Source organism: Neolamprologus multifasciatus, chromosome 11 (assembly GCF_963576455.1).
Source record: "Neolamprologus multifasciatus chromosome 11, fNeoMul1.2, whole genome shotgun sequence".
NCBI classification, from domain to species: domain Eukaryota; kingdom Metazoa; phylum Chordata; class Actinopteri; order Cichliformes; family Cichlidae; genus Neolamprologus; species Neolamprologus multifasciatus.
Genome location: NC_140449.1, coordinates 5,831,676 through 5,859,181, shown reverse-complemented (window position 1 = coordinate 5,859,181; position 27,506 = coordinate 5,831,676). Strand labels below are relative to the sequence as shown.

The 27,506-nt window shown below is 40.6% G+C and overlaps 1 protein-coding gene across 6 annotated transcripts in view; it reads left to right on the top strand.

Annotated features, from left to right (window-relative positions):
• LOC146507676 (low-density lipoprotein receptor class A domain-containing protein 4-like) overlaps nucleotides 1-27,506 on the top strand; it is a 275,368-nt gene that overhangs the window by 132,717 nt on the left and 115,145 nt on the right. For 5 of the 6 annotated variants that reach the window (XM_085178422.1, XM_085178425.1, XM_085178423.1 and 2 more), the window contains one exon: nucleotides 16,466-16,606. In XM_085178422.1, the coding sequence (XP_085034548.1) occupies nucleotides 16,466-16,606 (141 nt within the window). Of the gene's footprint in view, nucleotides 1-16,465; nucleotides 27,492-27,506 lie in introns of all 6 variants that reach the window. The other variant, XR_014876985.1, reaches the window with a different exon arrangement.

The following is a 27,506-nucleotide window of genomic DNA, read 5'->3' as shown; positions in this document are numbered from 1 at the left end:
AGTGAAGTCTTGGCTGAAAGTGTGTCTTATCATAGGACAATGATCCAAAAGAACCATGAAGAAAAGAATCGTGCTGATGCAATAGTCCAGACCTCAATCTAACTGAAATCCTACGGAGCTGTACATAAACAAATGCCGATAAAATGAAGCAACGCTTTAAGGTAGTCCTGTGAAAGCTTCCTTTTTTGCATGACTGTACATTTGACAGCTTATGATTTGCAACAGTGATTTGCTACAGCTCAGAAAGCAAAGCTTCGCTGCTGTCACGTCTGCTGCGGCAGACGGTGGAGAGTGGGTGTGGACCCCAATGCAGACTGCGAAGACTGAACAGAACTTAGACTGAAAGCGAGCCTTTATTTGGGGCTGAACAAAAATTTGATTAAAGAGATTGAACTCAATACCCAGCCCTAGGACTAAATACACAAAGGATAACGAGGGAAACAGGAGGGAAATAGAGCTGGAACTAATCTGACACACAAAAATGGGGAAGAAGCAAAACTGAACACACTAAACACAGGACAAGGGACTATCAAAATAAAACAGGAAACATGAGACACACGCTAAGACGCAGGGACTGGGGAAGAAACCAACATGGGAACATAACTGACTGGGGGGAGAGAAGGGAAACACAGAAAACAGACACAGGAGATAAACGAACATGAAGACAAGGGAGACGTGGAATACAGGGGAGGCCCAGCACCAAAACCTAAAGACTAGAAACTACAAAATATAACAAGAGAATTACTAAAGAAATTAGAAATATAAATGACTACACCATGAGCAACACATAAACACTGGGTCCCCAAGCCATAGTCATTGTCAGGTAAACAGTAAAAATAAAACATTAATATAAATCTTGGAGGTTGGGTAATGCTCCAGTGTGTTGTAGCACAAGGTGAGTCAGGTTTCAGCTCCTTTACCACATGAAGCTGAGTTGGTTTGTCTCGTACACTTTGCACAAACATACTGACCCCATTCAAAGCAGGTGCATGTCTGTCTGTCCGACCCTGAACTTTGCTCTCGTTTCGCAGCTCCTCAAGTGAGATTCAGATTGATTTATTTTATAGCTTTCTTTTATTTCTGGACTAATCTCAGTGCTGAAATGTCGAGAAAATTGTAGCTTTCTGTGAGCGAAGCAAGCCCATGACCTTCCGTATTTTCCACTGACGTCCCATCCAGGGACAGAAAAAAACAAACCTTAGTCTGGACCCTTACTTTTGTTGCCTCTGGGCTTAGTTACAGCCAGCCTTGAAATCGTTTCATATAAATCATGGAAAAGTATAAAGGCTGCAAATGTCACAGAAACAGTGATAAATAAGTCTTTGTAAATATAAAGACAAACTGATTATTAATGTGCAGATAAATAAATAATAAAATAATATCATTAATTATATAATTAGAAATTAATTATTGACTTTATTTATATTTATATACCATTTATTATTTATATTTACGAGAGACAGTGACCAAATAATAGAATTTTAAAATCTATCTTAAATGCATGATCGAAACCTATGTTCTCATTGCCCTTTGTTAGTTTTTATTTTAAAATTCCAGTATCTTTATGATTCCATTACCTGTTTTCCAACAGATGACTAAAGTTACTAGCTGATTAATTTTCACTATTTATGAACAGAATATTTGATTTGTTTTTATAATTCCTCTGTTTACTTAATGGAGAGCAAATGATAAGCTGTTCATTATCAATGAATGAGATGATTTATGGTTAATACACCTGAATATTAGAGGTGGGAATCACCATACATCCCACGATACGATATTATCACAATACTTAACGCACGATACGATATTATTGCAATTTTTTAAAATACTTTGCGATATTCAGATTCTGTACATAAAGGTAAACTTTATCAATATTCATTTTATCTAATATCAAAGTCTCACACTCAGTCTTTCTCTCATTTCAGTTATATTGTTGACAAACTGAACGGTTTGTATTACAGTTTAGTCCAACTTAACTGAACGCAACCATCTGGTACAATTATAGCTATTCTGAACTATACAATTTATGAAAACTGTGCAGCCCCTTCAGCAACTGAAGAATTTGAAAGTAAATTAAAACAAAATATAATTTTACATTAAATAGAAAAGTTTTAAACTTAATTAAAATAAAACATGTCTTAAATTAAAATAAGTAAACTGTCATGTTTATTGCTGTCAAAAATAAAGTTAAACACATTTGGACAGTGAAGGAATGTCAGGATTCTTGCTCAGAAAAAGGATCAACATGCTCTGAAGTCAGAGCACAAAAACCTTTTTTGTAACAAAATATCGATTTCTACTGTCCCTGTATCGATACATTATTAGCAAACAAAATATCACGATACTACACAGTATCGATTTTTTCCCCCCACCCCTACTGCACTCAGCTTTGACCTGTGAACTGTGCCACATGGAGCTGAAGCACTGAACACAGCAGCAAAGTGTCTTGACAGTGCTAACCTCTGAGAGAACAGAGAGCCACGCGGCCAAGAACAAAGGATGCTTTCATGTTAACTGTGTCACATCCAGGCTTGCCGACTTTCAACACCCAGCTGAAGTGAGATTCTGATCTTTTTTTCATTTCAGTGCCGAAAAGTGGAGAAAATTGTAGTGTTCTGTGAGCGGGGAAGGGCTATGACCTTTACTGTATTTTTCCATCGAGGACTGGTATCTTCTTATTTGTCAACCCTCGATGTAGGCCAGCTGAGATTTTTAATAATTGCTGGAACCACAGAAACACCTGCAATGAAAGTGGCATTACAGGTCATCCTCCTTTTTAGCCTGTTTGTTTATTGTGGGTGAACTATTAGCACTAGTAAGCTAACATTTGCTTTTTACCTCTAATCGTCCATATCAGTACAATTCCTCAAGGGGTAACTTGAATGCATATAATTCCTGGAGAATCTACTTCATAGCAGACCAAAGCATAGAATTAATAATCTCCTGTTAAAAGGGAGTTTTTCCTTCCCACTGTCGCCAAAGTGCTTGCTCATAGGGGGCCATAAGATTTTGGGGTTTTTCTCTGTATGCATTATTTTAGGGTCTACCTTAAAATATAAACCACCTCGAAGTGACCGTTGTTGTGATTTGGTGCTGTTTAAATAAAATTTTATTTCATTGAATAAGGTAACCTCGAGGAGACAACAGTCCATTTCATTTTTCAGGGCTGCCAAATCAAATTTAAGACCTCCTGAAAATGATTTTTAAAAGACACTGACCCAGCATTGACATCGAACGATATGAACTTTATTGTATTTGCTCTAAGAATTGTCACTGAAAACTAAAACTTAACTTTACTTTGTCTGATTTGGATCAACTTTAGACCAAGGTTTAGGTCTGTGTTGGAACACATAGCCCTATTACAGCCATGAAAATAGCGTCACATCCCATCCAAAAAAACTCTTTGAAAAGACTTTGAAAATGCAACTTTTAGCAGCATTGAGATTTGGGTGAAAAGTGAAAGGTAAAAATTTGCCGTTCCTTGACATCAAAAGTCATCAAGAGAAAGATGTCTTTTATGCCTGAAAACGGTGAGAAGTTACCTTTTCAGATTGTTGAAAAGGTGACTTTAAAAAGAGGTTCCCTTGCCTGCTCAAAGCGCTTTGAGTGGACAGTAATACTAAGAAGGGAATGCGACTCCTTTACATTTGAATTTGGTTGAAAAATGAAATGTGAATAAATGGGTTTTTTTGTATTATGAAAAGAACTTGAATTCAGCCAAATTTCTGATTACTTACTGAGCAGTTTTTCGTTAATGTGACGTGTGGAAGACATAATGGTGCTTAATTGATACATAACCATCGAGGCAGCAAAGCTTTAAATTTAGTAGGTGTCTAGGTCAAACCTAGCTTTTTCCCCCGATTTACTCATAAGAAGGTGCAGAGTTGCTCTTGGCTTCTTCCCACAGTCTCTATGTCTTTAAATTGTCTATAGTTGGAGTGTGAATGTTTGCGTTTTCCTGTGATAGACTGGTACTGTAGTACCAGTTAGTGCGCACTAACCCTAGCACAATGACAGCTGGAGTAGACTCCAGACCTTTGTTTATTAAAAGGAGACATTTTTACTCTTTTTAGTTGTGAAGTTAGTTTGTAATGTAGCTGATTTAGCAAATTTTCAAGATGGCGTGTGTGTGGCTGCTCATCTGTCACTCCCAAGTTTGTGTCTGTTTATATTATTTCTGACCCATGTCGTTCACAAAACAAGGCTGAGGTGTGATCACCAGACACTACTGGACCTCCTTTTACAAAATATTGTGTCGTTTGGCGCTGATAGCTAGCAACGCTTGCCCCCAGTTGTATTGGAAATCCTGGGTTACCTGTACTGGGTTCCCACGCTGCCTTCCAGGCGAAAGCATCATCGTCGCCAGGGCAAAGTGGTCGGCTGGTGAAGCTGAAGGTTTCCCTGAGGAATCTACTGTTTTCCGACCAGCGCATGGGTTGTTCCCAAGATTGTTTGGGAAGCCAAGATGAGCAATACCAGGACACAAAACTGAGGCTCTCTTGGGACTCTACAACCACCAGATGCTTTTATAAATGGAAATATAGAGAGTTTACAACAAGGAGCAAACCACTGGTTTGAACAAGATTAAACAGAAAACATTTAAAAGAACTGCACAGGTTTGAAAAACCACGATTAAATTATACCAGAATATTCAGTACCTGAAGCATACCACATCATCTGTCAAACATAGTTGAGGCAGTTCTATGACATGGACATGTATGGCTGCCAGTGGAATGAGGCCACTGGTGTTTATTGATGACATGACTGCTGATAGTCAGGATTATTTGTAAAGTGTACAAAGCTAGGGTCTCTGCTCAGAGTCAGGAAAACGTTGCAAAACGAATCACACAGTTCTTCACAATGCAAATGGATAATGACCCAAAGATAATGGTAAAAGCAACAAAGAGCTCCTCAAGGCAAGAAATGTGATATTCTTTAGTGGCCAAGTCAGTCCAGCTGATCTCAGCCTAGAAGTGCAAAAAGGAGCAACTGGAGGTAGCTGCAGTAAAGGGAGGAAGCACAGCATGCGGCGATGCCCATGGGTTCTAGACTTCAGGCAGTCACCAACTCCACGATATTTTTATTCTAGTTTTAAAAACAATCCCCATATATGTTTGGTTTTTTTATTATTACTTGTAAGTATCTGAAATTGGGGACTATGTATAAAAAAGCCTAATCAGTTACTGCAAAACTTCAGTCATTTTATTTTGAGCCCCTGAAAAAGGAGTCTATGCATAAAAGTGGTCTTAATGTGCTCTTAAACAGTTTCTGAACCATGCAGACTTTTTATAAAACTCCATGACTTAAAGCTGAAATTCTGCACTTTAATCACGTATTATTGTCTGATCTAATCTACTGAGGTGATGTACAGAGGCAAAAAAACCCCATAAAAATTGAGTCTTCATCCAACACATTACAGACCTGACTGTATTTGCTATTTTTGGAAGTGTTTTCTTGTTTGAACAAAGTCTGGCTGCGTAGCACGGAGGTTTAAGATTATAATGGGGTTCAAGAGGTTAAACAATAGTTTGTCATAGCAGCAGGTGGCTGTGTGTTCTCATTTCACTTTAAATTCCCTTGACATTTAGCAGAAAACACAGACCGTTAGAGCTGAAGAAAGCACAGGCAGGAGACGGTAAGTTAATGAAGTGAACACTGAAAGCATCTTTTTGCTGCACTGTTTTATTACAGAGTTTACAAAATTCACTGTTTTCATTGCTCAAAAGAGTATTTTTTGTAATAAAGTACACCTTTGCTTCTGCTTGTTGTGCAGCCTTTTGATCTGTATCGCTGTCTAAAAAGCGCTCTAAAGATGCACAAGTGCTCTTTGAGAGTTATTATGCCAAATATAATGAGCAAAATAAAAAAGCTTAAACAGAAAAGATGCGTTTCAAAAGATTTCCAGAATTGCCTGTGCAGTTTCAAAATTGTCAAGGTTTTATATTGTCATGAAGAAATAGCATCACCAGAAAGGTAAGCGTGTTTTTCGAACAAACAGCGCTCCTCTCGACCGTGACCTCTCGTATACTTTCACTTACACTATATAGTAGATGGTCTTCTTGTTTAACCGAGCCCTCGGCGAGTGCTTTTGTTTGCCTCCTGCTCATTTTTTTCCCTTTATTCTTCAGGTAAACGCATATGCTGATCAGATCTTGACAGAACTTGAACTTCTGTGTCGAACATATTCATATCACGCTAATTAACTTGTGTGTGTGTGTCTGGGGAGGGGTTAATTGTTGTCTCACTTCAGTATTTCAGTAAAGCCTTCTCTTCAAATTCACGTGACACTTTTGAGTGTTGCTTGAGAGCAAGAAAGAGAAGAGCAGTGAAGGAGACAGATGCTGGCTGGTAGATGGGAGAAGTGAAAGCAAAACCACAAAGTGAGAAGATGGACAAAGTGAGGAAGGAAGACAAGATGAGAGAGTAATAGGGAGTAATAGAGCTGGAGAGCCGAGGATAGACGGAAGAGGAGACTGAAAAAGAGTGGGGCTAGACGGACGATCAGGGTAATAGTTGAGACAAAATGAAAGACAGAGCGAGGAGAGGAGAGGCTGGGCAAGTCACCGAGGCTTCACTAATTGCCACTCAGAAGGAGGGGAGAGGGCTCTTTCCAAAGAACGGTCATGCTGGTCTGTTCTTTGAATCGGATCTGTGTTCCTGCCCCTCCTCCCTCCGCCAGCGTCTAGACAAGAGCAGAACAAGCTGTTCTTGTTATGGGAGGAAGAGGATAAAATGTGCAGTGTCATTAGGTCGCTCACTGCCAGCCGGCCAAATCGGAAGAACTCGCACCAGGAGCGGGCCTGCAAGGTGTTTGCTCGGAACCGTTCTGTACGTGCACGGACAAGCCCGGGCGCCTGCGCTCGCGTGTGTTGATTAACCGCAGCAAAACACCGCAGCTCCCCGCCTCCCCAACCACTGTGATGAATTTGATTAAAATGCTTCCTTCTACTTTTCCTCTGAAGGTTTTCTCTTTTTTTTTTTTCAACCTTCCATCTTCCATTTATCACCACACCAAGGACAAATAGTCTCACAGAAAAAAGGAAGAATCCAAACCAGAAGTGTGGAGAATCTGGCTGAGACTTGATTAGAGCCGTCGATTAGACCTCCGTAATCGCATTAAGTAATGAGTTTGGCACGCAGGAGTCAAAGCTGATTTGTTACTATGGCGAAGACATAATTTAGCTGAACATTTCAGCAGGAGTCGTGTAAATAAGTCCAATTTTATCCGCCTCACGTACCGTCCGCAGGTACGTGAGGCGGACAAATCAAATGGTCCAATCAAGCAGGACCATTTGTGAGACTGAACATGTGCAACTTTTTTTTTCTTGTTTCCATTTGTGTTTTCAAAGTAAAACGCAGAACTAAGCATGTTGATTCTGTTAAGGGAGTCACACAGATTGATCATGACTGTCTCGTTTCTTGTTCAGTCTGGTTCTGATGGGTCCCTGTGACATCTGTGCTATTACTGTGTTGGACACAGTTTTTTGGTTTTTATAACAGGACCTGTGGTTTGGCTATGTGCAAATAAATTAAAGTCATTATCTTCGGTTCATATCAGTTTATGCTCACATGATCACATGCATATGACATGTTGGAGTGTCCTAGCAGTGCATCAAGACAGGACAACTGAGGAAAAACACTGACAGACAACCCAACTATCCACACTTGGAGTCATGAACACAAGTGCACATTCACACTCCTTCACGACCAACAACTTATTATTATTCATGTCCAGACTTTACAAAATTACAGCAGGACACCCACACACACACTTATCACACAATACAAGGGTTAGTTTTAGTTAATGACAGACAAAAATATAGTGTTTCTTTCTTGAAGAGAGAAATCACCAAAAATTAACCATTATTTCAGGCAGACTAAGGTCCCATCCGCCAGCAACCACTCACCAGCTGGTTAGGCATTTCCCCCCAACAACCAGAGGTCACTGACTGGTCTGTACAAGTGTAAGATTAAGGCCTAATAAGTCTTGTCCTGCTGATATATCTGCTGATCTCTGTGACAACTTATATCAGCTGAAACCCTTCTTCATATCCAATTAGATGTCCAGTATAGGGCCATAGTTGTTACATATCTGCAAGCTGATTTGCAACCCACCTCCACCTCAGCTCCCCGTTTTTGTAGCATGTCTGACCTAATCGGTGTCATATCTGTATCTGAAGATATTTGATAGTTCAAGGTAAAAAGACTGAGCAGGGAAAGAGTGAGGAATGATGCACAATAAAGGATAATCATTGTTTAATAAGACTAGCAAAATACATGAGCTTCATAATGTGTATGTGTGAGTTATGAGAGGTCCTTCTTAATCTGGTTTGACTCTGGCCATCATATCCTGTGTTTAAACTCTACGATATTGGCATAAAAGTAGGCTGACCCATCGGGACAGAAGCCATTTAACCGATGATTGACCCGACACCATATAAACAGACTAACATGACTTGTTCAGCTTTCTTTCCCGTTATGTTACTTTTTCTATAACATGCACATGACACTGACCAGTGGTAGCTTAAGATGTTCTTGTGCGTAGAATATAAAAGTACTATATTGACTACTTTGACCCAAAATCTCTTGAAGGTGTTTGCTTGGGTTGAGATATAGTGACTCTGAATAACCCCTTTGAACGGCCTTTGGATGAATGGTTTCATTCAAAGGCTGTTCAGCTCGACTCCACTTCAATACAGATAGAATAAATATGACAACTCCAAACCCCGTTTTTTAATCATTTGCGATGGGCCTTGAATCTAACCGAACAAACAAATTAAAACCACGTCAGCTAAATGTCTCCCGATATAACAGAGCCACCAGATCCTGTCACTGTAAGGGTCAAGGGTTAAGGTTTGTCTTTTCATTCGTCACAAGTGTGTATCTGTGAACGCTACGTTAACAGTAGGGCTTAAATTCTTCAAGAATTCAGCTAGTTTCATAAGATGGCAGTTCATTCAATACATGAAGATCACGAGAATACCCACAATCCTTTTGGGCAACACCAGGCTGAATGTAAAATTGTGTTTCTTTGTTTTAAAAAAACAAAACAAAAACTCCGTCAAGCACCTTTGGTTTGGGAATATACAGAATATAAGCACGAAATGTTGCCTTCAGTTATTTAATTTAGTCTCCTACGAGTCCTCCAACATGGAAGTGTAATTATTCCTGTCAGCTGATAGCGCGCTTTAGTGGAGAGTATTCCCAGACAAAGTTTTAATGAAATAAAAGCAAACCAAACCACTCTAGACCTGCTCACTTTGCCCAGCTCTGTCTGTGGTTCACATTACATGTTAGTGTTCACGAACATGTTCACCGTGCGTGTCACAGGTTTCATAAGTGATGTTTGTGCAAGCAGGAACATTTTTTTGAAATTTCTCTCTAAATTATCCATCTGAGGAAAAACAACTTTTGTCTGTCTGAGTTCAAAAACATATCCATGGAGATGACATGCAGGTGAGCACGCCTCCACATCTCAATTACTATTTGCTAAAGTTTGTGTGAGTTTTAATTACAGTAATAATGATGTTGGCTGCGGTGAACCAGAGACCATTTTTACCAGTGAAACTGTGCATCTTTACTTCAAAATTAGCTGTGTTTGTTCACTCGATATTCAGGAGCCCCGGTGAATGATCAAGTATTAGAGTAAATACACGGTACAGCTAATGGGTTGCTGTTCGGGCTACAGTATAATTGGTAATTCAGGCACAGTTCACACACTTAATTATTAAACGGTGCTCAGCCTGACTAGTGTGCACTTGCTCTGTCTAATGTAGAAAAATGAAATGGGAAAAATTCACATAGTGTCTCTCCCTGAAATGATGATGCAGTTACTTTGAATAATCCACAAACTGGGTTCTGGTCTTTATACAGAAGAGGAAACAGTGTCAATTGTTGACTTTCTGGATGATCTCGAATAAGAAAAGGGATAAAAACACCTACAAGTGTTTTTCTGCAGAAAACTAAAAGAAGAATTTAAATAGCTTCCAAACGTCTCTGTAGAAGATATTTCAGAATTTCTGCTAGCAGCCTGGTCTTTACTCTTACACAGGTATTTACTTGTAGCAACTATATCCATCACGGACCATGGAGGTGATAAGACTGATTGCATGGCTCTATTCTAGGAGCTCTTGGCACTCCCATGTGCATGAAAATCCCAAGGCAGACAAGGCTATAACGGCACAAAGCAGAACACGCATCAGCAACAACAATTTAACACTGATTCCAGCATGAAAGTAACAGCTGGGTTGGAGGTGTGTTGTAAAGCAGCTTGTATATTTACAGCGACTGTAGACAAGTTAAAGCAACTTAGGCCTTAGTTACACAGGCCTAAACACCAGCCAGCACCCTGCCCCCGGCAATCTACATTCGCTAGGGAAACATTTGTATTCCTCAACCTGTTGGCAAGTGCAGGCTGGCTGTCACTGGGTAAAACCAGTTTTAAAGACTGTACTGGCCCATTTCTGTTGCTATCAGGTTGTCACAGTTGCATGTGGTTTGTGTGGAAGATGCTCTCTTGTCTGCAAATTTTAATTAGCCATTGAAAAAAATGTGATGCATACCAGAAATAGAGAAAGTTACCTTTCAAAGTAAAACTTCTTTATTATTGCTGAAATGAACCCATTTCAAAAGGTGCAGCTTTTATTTTGAATGTTCAGAGTTTATGGCTTGCGTTGCACTCTTCAGTTTTACTACCGTAAAATGGTAAATGGTAAATGGCCTGTATTTGTATAGCGCTTTTACTGGTCCCCTCCAGGGACCCCAAAGCGCTTTACACACCCAGTCATCCACCCATTCACACAAACATTCACACACTGGTGGAGGCAAGCTACAGTTGTAGCCACAGCTGCCCTGGGACAGACTGACAGAAGTGAGGCTGCCATATCGCGCCATCGGCCCTTCTGGCCAACACCAGTAGGCGGTAGGTGAAGTGTCTTGCCCAAGGACACAACGATCGAGACTGTCCGAGCCGGGGCTCGAACCGGCGACCTTCCGATTAAAGTGATTAATTGTTCAGTATCTACAATTAAGTCTGTGAAGGACATCAGCTGTGCCCTGCTGAGCTTATCGTTGAGTTTCATTTTATAGTTAGCCACATGGCAAGTGATTGACTTGAGTATGGACAAGTTTTATTGTGGTACCTTTTCTTGAAAACACTTAAAAGACACTAAATTTTGCCCTTGGTTTTACCTTTTGGGGTGAATTGGTCATCATCATTCAATTTTAGTTTTGTTTCTATTATTAATGTTTTTTTGTGGGGAAAACAAAAAAGAAGAATCTGCTTTTGTAGTTGACCTTGTGAAAAGATGCAAGAATTAAAAACTCTGTATCATGTGTAAAAGCACAAGATATTGCCCGAAGCATTTTGCATATCTCTCTGTGTAGTTCAGAGATGTTACATTTTTTAATCCAAAAACTGTTCCAATTTGTCAGAAGCCTAGTGCCTACTAGCACTTGCAATGTAACTTGACCGGTGACACAGAGATTCTGGTGTTTTATTAGTATCAAGTAGAGAGGGGTTTCTTTTATTTAACTTCACACTGCCAGTAGCATACCTTAAGGACATTTATTAGACTTCAAACAGCCAACCTGTACTGGAAACAAATGCCTTCTTTCCTTTATAAGGTACAGTTCCCAAAAGGAGGTCGTGTCTTGAAGAACAAGGAGAGCTCCACAAATTTTACACCACCAAAGTCTGCTTACCAGTACTGGGGAATACAACTGCATATGTGATCTAAGTTTTATACAGCCTTTGATGCCTGTAGTGTGAAGTCTGATAAATGTGATGTCACTTGAATAAAAAACGGGTGGGTCAGAGAAAATAAAATCTTGAGGTGTGGAGACCGAGAAAGTGATCTCTGCAGCCCCTCGTCTTTGCTGCAGGCTAGCAGCTCCAGGCTGTATCAGCTAATAACAGCATAACCAAGAGGACTGGATAGAGCACTCAGAGAATTGCTTGCCTAGTGCATAAGCCAAAAAAGTTTTATACTTTCTAACTTTGCTTTCTTGATGATCAGAACAGGTGCTAATTAGTAAGTAAGTAAAACTTTGTGGATTTATGATTCATAACATAGTGAAGACCCGCCTTGTTGGCGTTATATATGTCACACTAGGGAAAAAAGTGCCCAGAGAATCCCGCGTGACCAAAATTATAACAACTTACTGATGAGTCTTTTGAAGTGGTTGCTTGGACCAGGCCCTCAAACATTTGGTGGCCTATTCCACTCTTCAAAGTGACTTTGGCGCATCAAAGATAAATCTGCAATGAGACGAGTCAGTCTGCCATTGGTCGGCTATCAGTTTGTGAGTGAACGGGGTTGATTTGGTGATTACATCCAATCTGTTTGTGATAATAAAAATAAATATTTACTGTGATAAACTGACAAAAATCACAAGTCTGTAGTCTGGTGCAAATCTACTGCTTACATTCAGAGTCCAGCCTGAACCTCAAATTCCTCAACAAATAGTTACGCAGTAATTAATTACTTTAACCGCATTACATTTTTCTGTCATGCAGTAACTTAAGTAAGTTAATACATAACAGCTGCAATTATGTTGTTATTTGTGTTACAAAGGCCTCTTCAGTTATCTGCAAACTGGGCAAACAGAAATATTTTTTTTTCACTTTTCTTTTTCTTGCACACTTGTGCTACAAACACCAGATTTCAGTAAGTGTGCCTGGATCAAAAATGGTGGAGCGTTCTACAGCGTTTGAGGAGTGAGAGTATGGACATGTGTGTGAGGGCAAAGTGCAAGCTGTGTTTAAGACAGAAACAACTGTATTATATTGGTAGTGTACATTGTGCTGTCGGCAAGCATCTGCACAGATGGCATGTTAACACAAAGCGAGCCAAGAACCCAGAGTAATGCTGAAGCTGAGCGTATGCAGACCCCAGTTCAGCTGCCAGAGCCTGAACTTTAGCAGTTAACAAAAGCAGTGATAAGCAGTCAAGCTTGTAGCCTCTGTTTCTACCTGTATGTTTCTACAGTTGTCTCATTATGGCGATTTCAAGTCTCTTTTAGCTAGTTCTGTCACAGTCTGGCTGAGGCAGACTGTATGTGTTTGCAAGAGAGGACTCAAACGCGGACCAAAAACTGAACGTGGATTTAACAAAAACAAGCCGTTTATTAAGGCTAGCAAAAAAGGTACAAACAAAGGGCATAGGTGAAACTAAACAATAACCTAAACTGGGTGAACTAAAACTAAACATGAAAAAAACGTAAACATGGTGAACTGACATGGATACCTGAAGCGTGATGTGGATGAGCAGACGACCTGACGAGGAATGACTGAAGACACACGGACTAAATACACACAGCAGGATAATGAGGGAAATGGAAACACATGGGGAAACAGCTGACACACAAGGGGAGAGTAAAACTAAAAACATTGAACATAGGAACACAGGACCCCTTCAAAATAAAACAGGAAACATAATGAGACGCAGACATGACAACATGAACTTGACAACGTAAGACACAGACACAAAACACATGAAGGGCACGGGAGACTTAACAGGGGTTGGAAGACACAAGGCGAATCTAATAACAAATGAACTAGAAAAGCTAATGAGCTTAATCATAAACTATCAAAATAAACTAAAAGTCAAAACACTGGGTCATAGGACCCAGGATCGTGACAAGTTTTCAGGTTTTGTGTTCATACATTAAAACTAAAAGAAAGATTGTGTGTGTGTGTGGGTGTGTGTTGTCATTAGGATAGGGATTTTTCGTTGTTGTTGGTGAGGCATTTGTAACCTGAGGTTAGCCTGATAATTATGTGACAAGCTATTTCAGATCATTTTATGGATTAACGCACATTAACATGTAACTGCATGCAACAAGTAGTATTGAGTAATGAACTGCATTACTTTTAGGAGAAAAAACGAGGAATCTGTAACACATGACTTTTTTTGTTACCATCCCAAAAACTGGGATCTTCTATTTAAAGCATCGTTTTTACAGGTGGTGGTCATGTTGGATTGTGGGTAGTCTACACACCAGATGTTGATAACTCAACATTTTTAGTGCAAGGCACTAAAAAGAAAAGACTGCCTCTACACTAAGAGCTATTGTCACAGTGCTGGCATAGAGCGCGAGTTTTTTCTTCCTTAGAGTAAAAACTAGCGACAATTTAAGGAAATTTTTACTATGATATTTTTTTTCCATTCAGCATAAATGCATTTTTCCTCCACGAATAATCGAAAAACATATCAATCATAATGTGTCACAGGAAAAACCATCACAGTCTGTGCGAGTGCACATCAACACTGTCATTCATGTCTCGCTGTTCTTGCAGTCGGTGAAGTTCTGGCGAACTCGGCGTGAGTGCAGCTCTCACATATCGCCTTCACTAAAAACACACACATAACACTCTGAGCCACACTAACATGGCCTTGCTTTGTGGTGCATCAAACACTTGGTTGTTATTATTCTTATTTGTTACGATTAAAGCTCTACATGATTACACACACACACACACACACATACATACATATATATATATATATATATATATATATATACTTTCCCATTTACAGTTTGGAGGGTTTTTATGTTTTTTTCTAACCAGATAGCACTAATCAGGCGTATTAATATTTAGAGGGAGAGAAGCATTTTGGTAATAGCCGTGACAGGAGCACATTACGGTTCAGGGCTGCGGCACATCAAAGGGCTGTTTGAAAGAGCTGTTTATTTATTTGTTGTTTTGAACGGGAGACCACTTTTTTTGTCTGACCTTGTTTCTGTGTGAACTCCGCACATTAACTCTGCTTTGTATTTGAGCTTACAGGTAAAAAAAAATAATCATTCCACACGACCTTGCACATTCTGAAGCGTAGATAACGGGGAGGATTTCACATAACAGTCCAGCATTTGAACATTTTGTTGTCTGCGCGGTTTATCAATGCTTTTACACATTTTAGAGCTCGCCTGCATGCACTACTACTGCAGTGACACTGGTGTATGTGTGTGGGCGGACTTTTTTTTTTTCAACTTGTGTTTTTCTCTCTTTTTCCCTCTTTTGTAACATGTATTTTTTACCAAAAGGCATTTTTATATATATATTTTAATTTTCCACTATGGTTTGATTGTGATTGTTTCTAAATGTTTTTTTTAAATTATAGATCTTTCCAGAGCAGAGAAGAAGCAGACTAATTCTTTAAAAGATGATTATGACTCTGGGATCTTGAATGAATAGAACACTTTGTTCAGATAGGAAACAAAATGTGGTATTGACCCTGTGCACGAGAAAATGCTAACTTCCTGGTTTGAGACCGGATGTGGGGTTGTACATTTCCGGTAGCTTTACTTTGCGGTCAATCGCTACTGCAAAGATATACTCCAAAATTGATGTCCAAAACTCAAAAACGGAAAGATCGCGTTAAGTTACAAAGAGGAGAAGGTGGGAACCATCACCACTGTTGTGTCATAAAAAAATCTAATGATCAATTTTGACGTTTAAAGAGTTTAGATCGATCAGTTGTTTACATCACTCAACACAAGAACTGCAGCAGAAGACACATCGTCCACATTCAGAAGCACATCTCTGTATAGTGACTGGTCTTATGATTTAAACAGGCAAATGTTCAGCATTCAAACTACAGGTGAAGAATAGTCAAACCAGATGTTTCCCATTATGTCGATATCAGCTAGTCAAGTACACACCTACACAGCATGTTAACAAACCGTGAACAAAGCCAGACAAACATGAATGATTGCTGGTAAGGGTTTCTATACATTAGTATTTACGAAGGGTATGTTGTGACTTACCTTCAAAATTACAGCGGTCCCTCGCTAATAACGCGGTTCACCTTTCACCTCGCTGTTTCACAGATTTTTTTTTGTGCAAGTTTGCATGCTTATTTTTTTACATCACATTGTGTCCTGATCGCTGCAGACGATCTCCTCCGTGACGTCTCTCCTGTACAGTACAGAATCACTGCATCAATCGCTAGCAGTGTGACTCTGAAGTGCAGTGCTGTATGTCCACGATGTCCACGAAACGTTTTGCACCATCAAAAAATAAAATTGCCTACTTGATTTCACCTATCGCTGGTTATTTTTAGAACATAACACCCGCGATAAACGAGGGACAGCTGAGAAATATAACATTTGAATCCCTTTTCTATTTTGCTCTGAGGCGCAGGGAAAAAATATCAACAAGTTGATGAACATTATTTACAGATATATTGGGTAAATGCCCAAGACATCTATAGAAATGTAAATATCCGCTTGATTCATTCATTTGCTTAACTTGTTTTGGACCGTAAACAGGGTGCGAATAGGACACCGGAAACAAAGCTCCCCACAGGAGTTTCCGCACCGGAAGTAGCATATGCTAACGTGCACATAGTCAATTAGCATCAGGCTTTGCCTCATTTCAATGTACAGCTTCAGACAACTAAATGTTTGTTATTCTTGCTAAGAAATGTAACTTGTCTTTTATTCCCTCACCGTACAGAGTGCAAATTCCACTGCACCAATGGGAATTGCTTGCGTCTGGGCTCGCTGATCTGCAACCAGCTGAATAACTGTGGGGACAACAGCGATGAGGAGAACTGCCCTGTGGTCACCCAACACCCTCCGCCGGGCATCTTCAACTGTGAGTGTTGCAGGATGCTGTTACACATCTGTGTCTCTATCTATCTACCTCAAACCATCAAACCACACCAACGCATCCTGTCTCTGCTTTGCCTCACTTCTGATTTTGCCCCACCGGGGACAAGGGTTTGGAGTTTTGAGCTTTTCTCATGGGTGTTGCAAACTTTACCAAGTTTCTGACTTCTGCCCCTGCCACTTCACATTCAAAGTTTTTAAATGGTGCAATAGTGAACTTCACACTTACTTTTATCATTCATCAAAGTACTTTTGGCATGTTGTTGTTTTACATGGATCCATCACTTCAGTGTAATCTTAATGAAGCCGTATAACCTGAAAACCCGTGTTTCCTTTGCTACATATCTGGAGCGGTATATTAGTTTCTTCTGTGGACCAAACTACCTGTCCGGTGCAATAGCATGTGTTCGGTCAATAGCAAACCGAGATGGGTTAAGACTCTGTGACAAATGACGAAATGACCCCTGAGCTCTATGTGTGCAATGCCCAAGTTAAGGGAACCAAGTCAAGCTGACACAAACTGACCTGAGACCTGCTTCCTAGTATACTTAGTCTAATTTCAGAGAAACGTGAGTTTACTCAAATGCAAAACTAACCATCTGGAAATTGTGTTGAGGCCTGAAAGCACACTAAGTGTGAGAAGCAGACTGCATAAGAAGATGGCTGTAGCAAGCAGTGATGTCATCCACCCAAATGTTATTGTTAAGAGTTAGAAGCTACTTCGGCATTGGCATTAAATTAATGGCAGGGTAACTTGTTGATTTTAGTTGCATGTTGTATTGTTTTGTGACGTCATCCTTGCTTATCAGTATAAGGGTACAAAGTGTACAGGCTTGATACCACATCTATATACCGCACCCTCCCATCCCTACCGCCAGCACCAGCCACCTGCTTCCAGCTCCTGCTGAGCACCACTGTCCAGGGAACAAGATGAGAGCGTTCCCTTGACTCGTCACAATCAATGAAAACACAGAAGGGGAGTGAGAGAGAGAGAGATGTTGAGAGGGGGAGACGGAAAGAGAGGTGCAGAGAGAGGGAGAGAGAGACAGACAGAGAGAGAGAGAGGGTGAAGGACACCACTGGGCTTCAATGGCTGTCTGCCAGGCCACTTTGATGTGCTGCGGCGTTCTCTTTCAACAACTTTTAGGAGGAGAGGGAAAACTTTTTACAGCAGCACTTTCATCCTTGGCTCCATGAGAGAGAGAGAGTGTGTGTGTGTGTGTGTGTGTGTGTGTGTGTGTGTGTGTGTGTGTGTGTGTGTGTGTGTGTGTGTGCGTGCGTCTGGCAGGTTTCTTACCTTCCCCTCCATCTCTTCCTCTCATCTCACCCACCCTCATTCACTCCCCCGCCCTCTACCTTCCTCCCTCAAATGTGTTTCACCTCTCCAACCCCTCCAACCTTGTTGTTTTTTGAATCTATCTCACTTTTTTTTCTGCTGCTGTCTATCTAAATTTCTGCAGCTCTACAAGGCACAGCAAATGAACATTTTTAATATTTATTTAAATTTTAGGGTGATTTAAATGGGTGGGGGTGGGGGTGGGGGGGATAATTTCCAATGGATAGAATCCTCCTGAGCTGGGTGCTTAAAATATTTAGCTATCTAGAGCGGACGTTAATGTAAGAGTCTGCAGCTTGCATTACGGGAAAGCTGCTCAATGAGTGTAATTTTCTGAGCTGGTGCACATTTTCTGTTGATGCCATAGAGACACAAGGAGGGCAGAGAGATGGTTGCAGGGAAAAGAAGGTGAGAGAAAGGAGAAAAGCGGAATAGGAAGGTTACAAAAAAAATAAGAAAAAAAGTGCAGGCAGTCTCAGGGGGAGACGAGACAAAGAGGGGCTTGAAGTGAGATGGAAGACCAGACAGAGACACAGCCATGGATGGAAATAGAGGGGGATTAAGAGGAGGAAAGGAGGAAGGGAGAGGGACATAGAAAACGTTTCTGTGTTAATGGAGTTTGCCATCTTGTTGCAGCCGCTGGCTGTTGTCGCGGCGGTGGCAGACAGATGGATCATGAATACTGTCTAGACACACTGCAGCCTGATGCCTGCATCTCACTCCCTGCACCTCCTCTGCTCTCCTCTCCTCTACTCTCTAGGTTCCTCACATCTGCTGCCAGCTGCAGTTTAGCACAACAGTGAGAAACAAGAAACCAAGTGTTGTTTTAGACATAGGTAATTTACATTTCAATCAGATCTAATAAAAATGGCATTAAAGAGCATCCAAAGTTTGCTTAGTACCTGTGCTTTTGTGGCAGCCAATTTGATTCATTAAAGTGTGTCTTATAATGCCCCAGAGCTTGCTTCCCTAGATTTAATGCATTTGTTAATAATGTTTTTAATTATGCTCATGCATCTCCTGTACAGGCTGCTAAAGCTACTGTGAAGAGGAGTAAAGTCAACAGAAGGACAGTTAGCATCGTCTACAATGTTTTTTCATTGAAAAAAGTTCCTTTTAAAGTGAGACAGTGTAGCCTTTAAAAATAATGTCATTCTACTTCTTTCAAAGGGACCTCAAAGCTCAGTTTAGTGCATTCAAAATACTAAGGCATTTTGCTCGGCTCAGTGTGGCCAGTAGCTCATAGTGGCTGATGTTAGCTCAGGGGTGGGCAATCTCAGGCAATCTCACGAGGGCCGGTGTCCCTGCAGGTTTTAGAGCTCACCTTGGGTCAACACACCTGAATCACATGATTAGTTCGTTACCAGGCCTCTGGAGAACTTCAGGACACGTCAATAGCTAATTTAGCCATTTAAATCAGCTGTGTTGGTTCGAGGACACATCTAAAACCTGCAGGGACACCGGCCCTTGTGGACTGAGATTGCCCACCCCTGTTTTAGCTAGTGTTAATAAAGTCATAGTCATAGACTTCTGTCTCTATGCTAGTTATACAAGAGAGCAAACTACACTGACAAAATAACAAAGCAACAGGCAGACAGCTCATGTAAGAAATGATTATTATTATTACAGCAGTAGAGTATACGTAAGGGTTGCTAGGCTCTGAGCTCACTTCTCAAAATAGTGTTCCATACAGACATTAGCGCGTGATGAGTAAAGAGCATGCTGGGGTGGTGGAGGGGTTGAAACAGTAGTTTAAAGGAAGTGATAGCAAGTTATTCAGCTTATCGCCACAACTAAATTTGGAGGGTGTGTTAGGGTATATGATGTGAGGAATGTGAGGCATGTTGGTGTGTATGACACACTGTATCTCGAGTTCCCTGCCTGAATTAGTGTCTAGGCCAGGGGTGGGCAATCTCAGTCCACGAGGGCCGGTGTCCCTGCAGGCTTTAGATCTCACCTTGGGTTAACACACCTGAATCACATGATTAGTTCGTTACCAGGCCTCTGGAGAACTTCAGGACATGTTGAGGAGCTAATTTAGCCATTTAAATCAGCTGTGTTGGTTCGAGGACACATCTAAAACCTGCAGGGACACCGGCCCTCGTGGACTGAGATTGCCCACCCCTGGTCTAGGTTTTGCTTCGTACTGCTACCTCTCTTTACCTCTTAGCTATAATAGTTGAATTATAGTTCACATTAGACTAATTACTGATTCAGATTTGGCCAATGTAGGTCCGGTTCTCACTGTTTGGATTGATCAGCTTCATGCATGTGAAGGATTATCATTACCGAGTAGTTTTCAGTTCAGTCCACAGTTTCTAAGCCCAAATGCAGTGCGTCAGGTGAGAGACATGCTCGTCATTAGTTCTTGCTGTTCGCTGGGTTGTGTACCGCAACTTCATTCTACAATGTGAGACAATATCGAGTTCTACTCTACCTTTGAAGGAGAAGCTATCTGGACTGTAGTCCATGCAAGAGGTATTTTGGCTACGCAATAACAGGTTTTACTCACCACATGGACCACTTACAAGATTTGGCTTCCTGCAACTTAGTCCACTTTAGTGGCCAACTTAGTGGCACCTTGACGCCCTTTTGACACCCTGGAAGAGACCAAGTAGAGGGAAACGTAACAATGTTACAATGAACAATCTTGATCGTGGGCCAACTTTAAATCAGGCTTGGCTTTAGATTTCTACTGCTCCACTACCAGAAATGTTTAATCACACCTCATATATGCATATAGGATTCTTGTTAACATGATAACCGCAGGATTTTGTTATAATGTAACTTCCAAGTGCATTAGAAAGATGAATTACTGGAAGATTAAAGGCAAAAACCGAGTTGCCTGATGTGTATGCACATCATGTCAGTCATCTGTCTCAGACTACATGAGCATTGACGGAGATTGTGGAATACTCTGACAGCTCTCCAACATCTGAATCCAGGCACGAAATGTGGGAATATTTTATGTAAGACTGCTGTTCATGTAACCTGCAGGCATCTGTAAAATGTAAATATCTAAGAAGCACCTTACAGCCAGTATGAACACACTCAAATGCACCTGCATTCACAGCTTTTTTTTTTTTTGTTACCACAGAGCCAGGATGTATTCCTAAGTGGGTGCTTTTGTTAATATATTTGCATTGATAGATATGTTTATGCATGTGTCATCATCTTAGTTATCTATAGTTATTAGTTATATGCAGTCTGGAAATGCTCTTGGGGACCCATATGGATATTGACAGATGATTAATTTTGCTGTGGGCGGAGCCAAGAAGCTGTAGTACACAGATAGAAATTTTGCAGCAATCCAATGAGGATTTCCCTGCAGCTCTGAGCACATCGTAAGAACATTTTCAGTAAATCTGCAAAGTACTCCTCCAGTAATTTCAGGACATTATTAGGAGTTGTTCATATTGTGATAAGCAGTAGGCACTCGCTATTTTATCATAAAACCACTCCTAAAAAGGACAGTGCAACATGTCAGGCTTAAAAAAGCTTATAGCAAATAGGATATAAATATGAGGAAGGCACACGCAGGTTCTTTGTGTCCAGTGAACTACATTTGATGCAGATGATGTCTGCTTGGTGTTAGAGTGCCAGAGTAGTAGCACGTACACTATTAAAGTAGCATTATTACTCTAAATAGCAGGAAAAATCCTTGTGGAGGCCTAAGTGACCTTTGAAAAGTAATGGCTGTGTAAAGCACCATTTAGCCCATGAGGAACCTTAAGAGAGCTTGTGTGTTTTTAAGACTGGGTGAGCGTTGCTTGCTGCCGATTCACTTCAGCCAGGCTTGTCTTGGCTTTCTCACCTTGTTAGGCCCTGCTGAAGTATGAGGAGGGGACAGGGAAGGAGACCAGAGGATGGTTCGGATCGATGGTCAACTCTAGCTTAGCCATTGATCCCATTCCAGTGTGAACGGCACTTCAATAGCATCTAGCAAGCCTTCAGGCTGGCTGATTGATTCCGTTTGTCGAGAATCATAACTGAGGAGGCTCATTATTGACTACTCCTCCATCCCAGACAGTCTGAGTGCCTTACACAGTGCTGTTGTCCACCACTGATAGCTTCAATACTTTTTTTTCTGATGCCTTTTTTTTTCTTGTGATACACCATTTCTGAGAAGGAGTCGCAATAAAAAATGAAGGTCACTGCTGTGCTAAAGGTAAAGTGCTTAAGCTTATAGTGGACCGTATATGCTTTCTTATTCACTTTATTTGACACTCTGTTAGGATTTTTTTTTCATCTGTGTGTGAATCCAGTCTATTAACACTTACTTATTTATGCAGTAAGCGTGGGAAGGTGTTTGATGTTGTCTGGCTTGTATTTTTATGTCCATTTTTTTAGAAAGATTGAAAAGCACTTCAACTTCAGCGGTAACAGGAACGATTGTCTTTGTGATAAAGGAAAACATGATCTTCAGAACACATGCTCGCTCAAAGCAGTTTACCGTTCTCTTTTTTCATTAGAGATTTACTCAGGATACCGCCTGGTGAGGAATGAACCGTGGCTGAGGATTTGGTGGCCACTCATTGCTAATGTTGAATTTTTTTCCATACTGCAAATGTCTGACATTTACATTACATTATACATTTGTGAAACTGCAATGCTCCAGTAGGCTTTCACATTTAGTTTTCTAACAGCTAAAACCACTACATGAAACAGTTTTGTTATTACTATCATAACTACTACTTCAAAGCTACAAAGATTTCAGTTAACCTTTGCATTGCTAAATGCACAGTAAACATAATTATCCAGTTTAGTTGTGTTTTTCTTTCCATTAACTACTGATGGAAACATCTGCTGTAGCTGCTAACAGAACCCACATGTTCACCAGTCATTCGCCACGTTTGTTTGTTTGCCAGTTATAGTATAAATATAACTATAACGCTAAGCTGAGCTGTGTTGTCTGGGCACACACAGTAGGTGCCAAGACTTTGTTTGTGTACCATTTAGATCAAATCAAGGTTAGGCACCAGTCACAGTGGTATACAGACCTGTCGGCAACCAACTGGCAACTATGTCTCTACAGGAAAATGTGTATTCCATGACTGGTTGCGAGAGGTTGCTTGGGTTCTCTGTGAAATTGATTGCCAGAGCCCCATTCACACTAGGCCGAAAGACCAGTCAGTGACCTCTCTGGTAACCACCAGTTGCTAAGCAAAAGTGTCTATTCTGTGAATGGTTGCCAGTGGATGCTGCTTGTTGCTAGTGCGGAATTGGTTGCAAAGTGATACATTACATATACAGTGTTGCCTTCTACCTTCTAGTGATTGCTTTGATCACTACCTGGTTGTCATGGTTTCCAGTAGTTTGCATGGAAGACAACAAACAAGACAATCAAGCAACTGAACAAGTGGCAGTGAAACTGTAAAAAATGCGATTTATACCAGAGAGCTTTTACTCGATCAGTTATATTTTTAAATATTAACATTTGGGGGTTGGTTTTTTTCCGTTTTTTTCCAATAAGCAGAAGTTAGCAACAAAATTAAAGATTATAGCTTTTTCCCCCCCTAAAATCAATAAGGCAGGGTTGGTCCCGTCTAAGGTGGTGGTAACTCTTGTCCATTGTCATCCAGTAACTATTTTTACAAATTAAAACGTGACACTCAGATTAGTGTGGAGCAATTTCACCAAATCTGACCTATTCAAAATCCTCATCATTGCTGGAGTTTCTCTTCAGAGCTTTTTAATGTGCAGCTTTGTGATATGGCTACCTGATAAGATTCGTTAGTTTTATGTTTTTCAATAGCAGGCGTGATATCATCCTTTAAACAGATGACATGTCCAGACGTCCATGTTAATTTGATGTTTTAAGCCTTGAGTTTTTTAGGCCATATTCTCTGTGACTGAAGCTGAAAGTGTTTATCAAACCCCATTATTAGATCTGTCCCAGTGGCCATTCCCATCCCAGTGTTGGTGATCCTAGACGCGTATTATCTTGATTTCTTCTACCGCCCAGCCGGCTCTTACAAGCATCTCTAAAGCATTTTTCATCCGTCTTCTTTGCTTCTTTTTTTTTCTCACCCGAGGCTCTCCAACAGTCTCTGCGTCTATTTCCTCCCTGCTTTTCATCACTTAGCCTAATCTCATGGTTGAACAGGCCTCCGGTCAGCTGTCTTCTTCCCCTTTTACGCTTTCTTCTCCCTCCCTGCTATCCTATTGCTTATTACCCCATCTCCTCTGCTTCCTTCGTTTGCAATCGCATGTTCCTTTTTACCCACTTTTGACCCTAAAGCCCATGTTAGGTGACTTGCTGTGTAATTATCGTGTCAACATTGGCAGAGTCTCTCTCTGTGCAGCTGTTTTCAATGCCAGGACTTGCTCTCCACTGCGACTCAGAGGTCAATTAGGCAGCAAGTGAATGTAGCTGCAGGATGCCGCTAATTGAATGGGGCCGTTGGGTTTAAAGCATTGATTGTGGAGGGATGGTTTGTGAGCTGATCATTGCTGTGGTGACCTCCAGACCACAGACATACCTCAGAAACGTGTGTGTGTGTGTTTGAGTCTAAATTCAGATTGCTATATAAGTGGTCTTAACCTGTCTCCAGTGTCTCTGTTCTACAGGGATGACTTGTTTTGTTTTGCCTCTACTGGCACTGCGTTAGACCAGAGTTATATATAGGACAGTAATTCAGTATGAACACAGTCAATACAAAACAGTGCAATAATGGACAGTTAAAGATGCATGGGTCACAAGCCTCAGTGTCAGTCCCAAGCATGGACAAATGGGAGGGTTGTGTCTGGAAGGGCAAAATCAAAAACATGCGGCTCCATCCACCCTAAGTGAGTAAGTAAAAGTTTATTTGTAGCTTGGCAAGTTATGCTCCAGGGAAAAAGCGTCGTCAAAAATTACACCTAAATTTCTGAGGCTACGCTTCTGCAAGAGATCTAGATCACTAAGTTGCTGTTTAATGTGGGACACTGCACTGTCCAGTGCAATAATCAAAGTTTCAGTTTTATCTGGGTTTAATTGACGGTAGTTGTTATACAACCATTGGTTAAGAGCAGTGTAGCTGAATATTGCTGGCAAAAAGGTGATAAAACACATCACTAAACTGCTGTATTATGAGGCCTAAAGAAGGAATATTTATTAAAAACAAAATAAATCCCAACATGGAGCCTTGAGGGACTCCACATAGTAGCTCTGCAGATTCAGACATAATCTGGTTTAAGGACACACTAAAACCGCACATCCCAGCAAGATCCCTCAGCCTGTTTAACATTATAGTATGATTAACTGTGTCAAAAGCTAAGGAGAGGTATTTTAAGACCAAGACTGTGTATTCTCAAGTGTTTCAGTGGAATGCATTTTGCAAAAACCAGACTGGAAACTAGGGATGGGTATTGATAAGATTTTCACGATTCCGATTCCAATTTCGATTCTGTTTAACGATTCGATTCTTTATCGATTCTCTTATCGATTATTTTTTTTTTAAAAAAGGAGAACACTAAGGTCAATTAGCTTAGATCTTTGTTTTATATCTTCTCTTTGAACAAGATAGAAATTTAGGAGTAACATGGCCTTACAAACCCAACAGTGAGATCTTAACAGATCCAACCTACGGCTCTTCAATGGGGTGTCACAGGGTCCCCAGGAAAAAAAATTGTGAATGTAAAATAATAAAATAAATATTCTTCTGTAGCAATAACAAAGTATAACATAAATTATTCAGTAGCAATTACACAAGAATATCCAATAATGTCCCTGCCTACAATTAAACACATTCACTTACCGAAAATCGGGGGCATCTGCTGTGGCAAATAGGTTCAAGCCTTTGACCACAAACTTAGTCACTGCTCGGTGACATTCGTCTATCCTGGCCTGAAAGGAGACGCTACCGGTAGACTGCAGCGAGAACTGCCAGCATCTGAGCCAGACTCTGTCTGTCTGTCTCATCGTGGTCACCTAAATGCACAGTAATGGCAGGTTTTGTAATAAGGCAGATCGCGCTAACATAATATGCACTGTTAGTTGATTATTTACCTGCCGTATTAACGGGAGAGGACGTGCAAACGTTACCGCTGCTGCTGGGTTGAGATTCACGAGTCCGGAGCGGAATTAAAAACACGACATTCATTTAAGGTCATCGCGTGTTTTGTGAGCAAATGCTTTTGCATATTCGTAGTGTTTCCTCCCTTAAATTAAATATCTACTTTGCAAGTATTGCAAGTTGCCCTGTTGTCATCCGTTCTCGTAAAGTATAACCAAACTTTTTAGCGTTTGAGCCGCCATGTTTCCTGCCAGGTAAGCGACGCTCCGCAACGTGGTGACGTCATTCGGGGCGACTGGAATCGATAAGGGAATCGTTTGCAAAAATGGCAAACGATTCCAAGGAATTGAAACAGTGGGAACCGGTTCTCAACAAGAACCGGTTTTCGATACCCATCCCTACTGGAAACAGTCAAAGTTGTTGAGCTTTGGTTCCACAGTGGCATGTTTAAAAAAGCTGGGGAACAACCCAGTCTGAAGAAAAACAAAAGGTTTACAACCTATGGGGCGACAGTCAAAGACTTTGATAAAAACCTTGGTGGGCATGAAGACGGCTTCATTTTATGTTATTTACCAGGGCCACCATATCATCAAATTTCACAGGTGTAAAGGTAGACCAGGAGTAAGAAGGAGATGCCTCACTAGCAGAATAAGCTAGCTTTGGGGAGTTTTTGACATTGATTTCTCTAATCTTATTGACAAAAAGCCCTTTAGAGTGCACATTTATAGGTACTGTAGCTAGAGACAACTGGTGGTTACCAGCACTGATTTTGTCAAAAAAGACCTTGGGATTTCTCTTGTTCTTTGATATGAATCTAGAAAAATATTCTGATCTGGCATTTTTACTGGTTCATTTAGGTAGAGCATTAGATCTTGAAGTTAGAGCCTGGGTGCTTCAAGTTTTCTTCCATAGTCCTTCAGCTTTGCAACACATTCTCCTTAAGTTTAAAGTAGACTCATAGCTTCTGTGTGATAGAACTTGATAGGTGCCACTTGATCCAAAATGGATTCTCTGTTACAGCACTGGACAAGAGTGTTTACATGACTTCTATTTGAGAAATGTCAAACATGACAGAGAACCTTTCAGCAGTAGTCTCAGTTATTATGCATTGATGAGTTTTTGATTTCAGGAGTGTTTGATTAGAGCTAAAGTTGAGGTCAGAAAAGACACACTTATGGTCACTCAAATGCACATCCTCCACAACCTTGGTTCCTCTCGTGTGATGCTCGATAATGTTGATGGCCACAGAAAAACAAGGTATGGCTTTTTAGATGGGTTGGTCCAAAAACATGTACTTTTGAACAAAGTTAAAATAATCAGATATAGATAAGAGTTCAGCTGCTATGTTTGATGAGAAATCATCAATATGAATGTTAAAATCCCCAAGAATTAGAACGTTCTCCAACTTAAGATAAAAAGTCGGATAGAAGCAGCTAGCAGAGCACAGTTATGTAGGTGAATAAACTCGCCAATCCTCTGCCATGTTTCCTTGAGAAACAAAAAAAATCTATGTTTTTTCCTGTGAAAAGCTCAACTAAGTAACTAAGTAACTA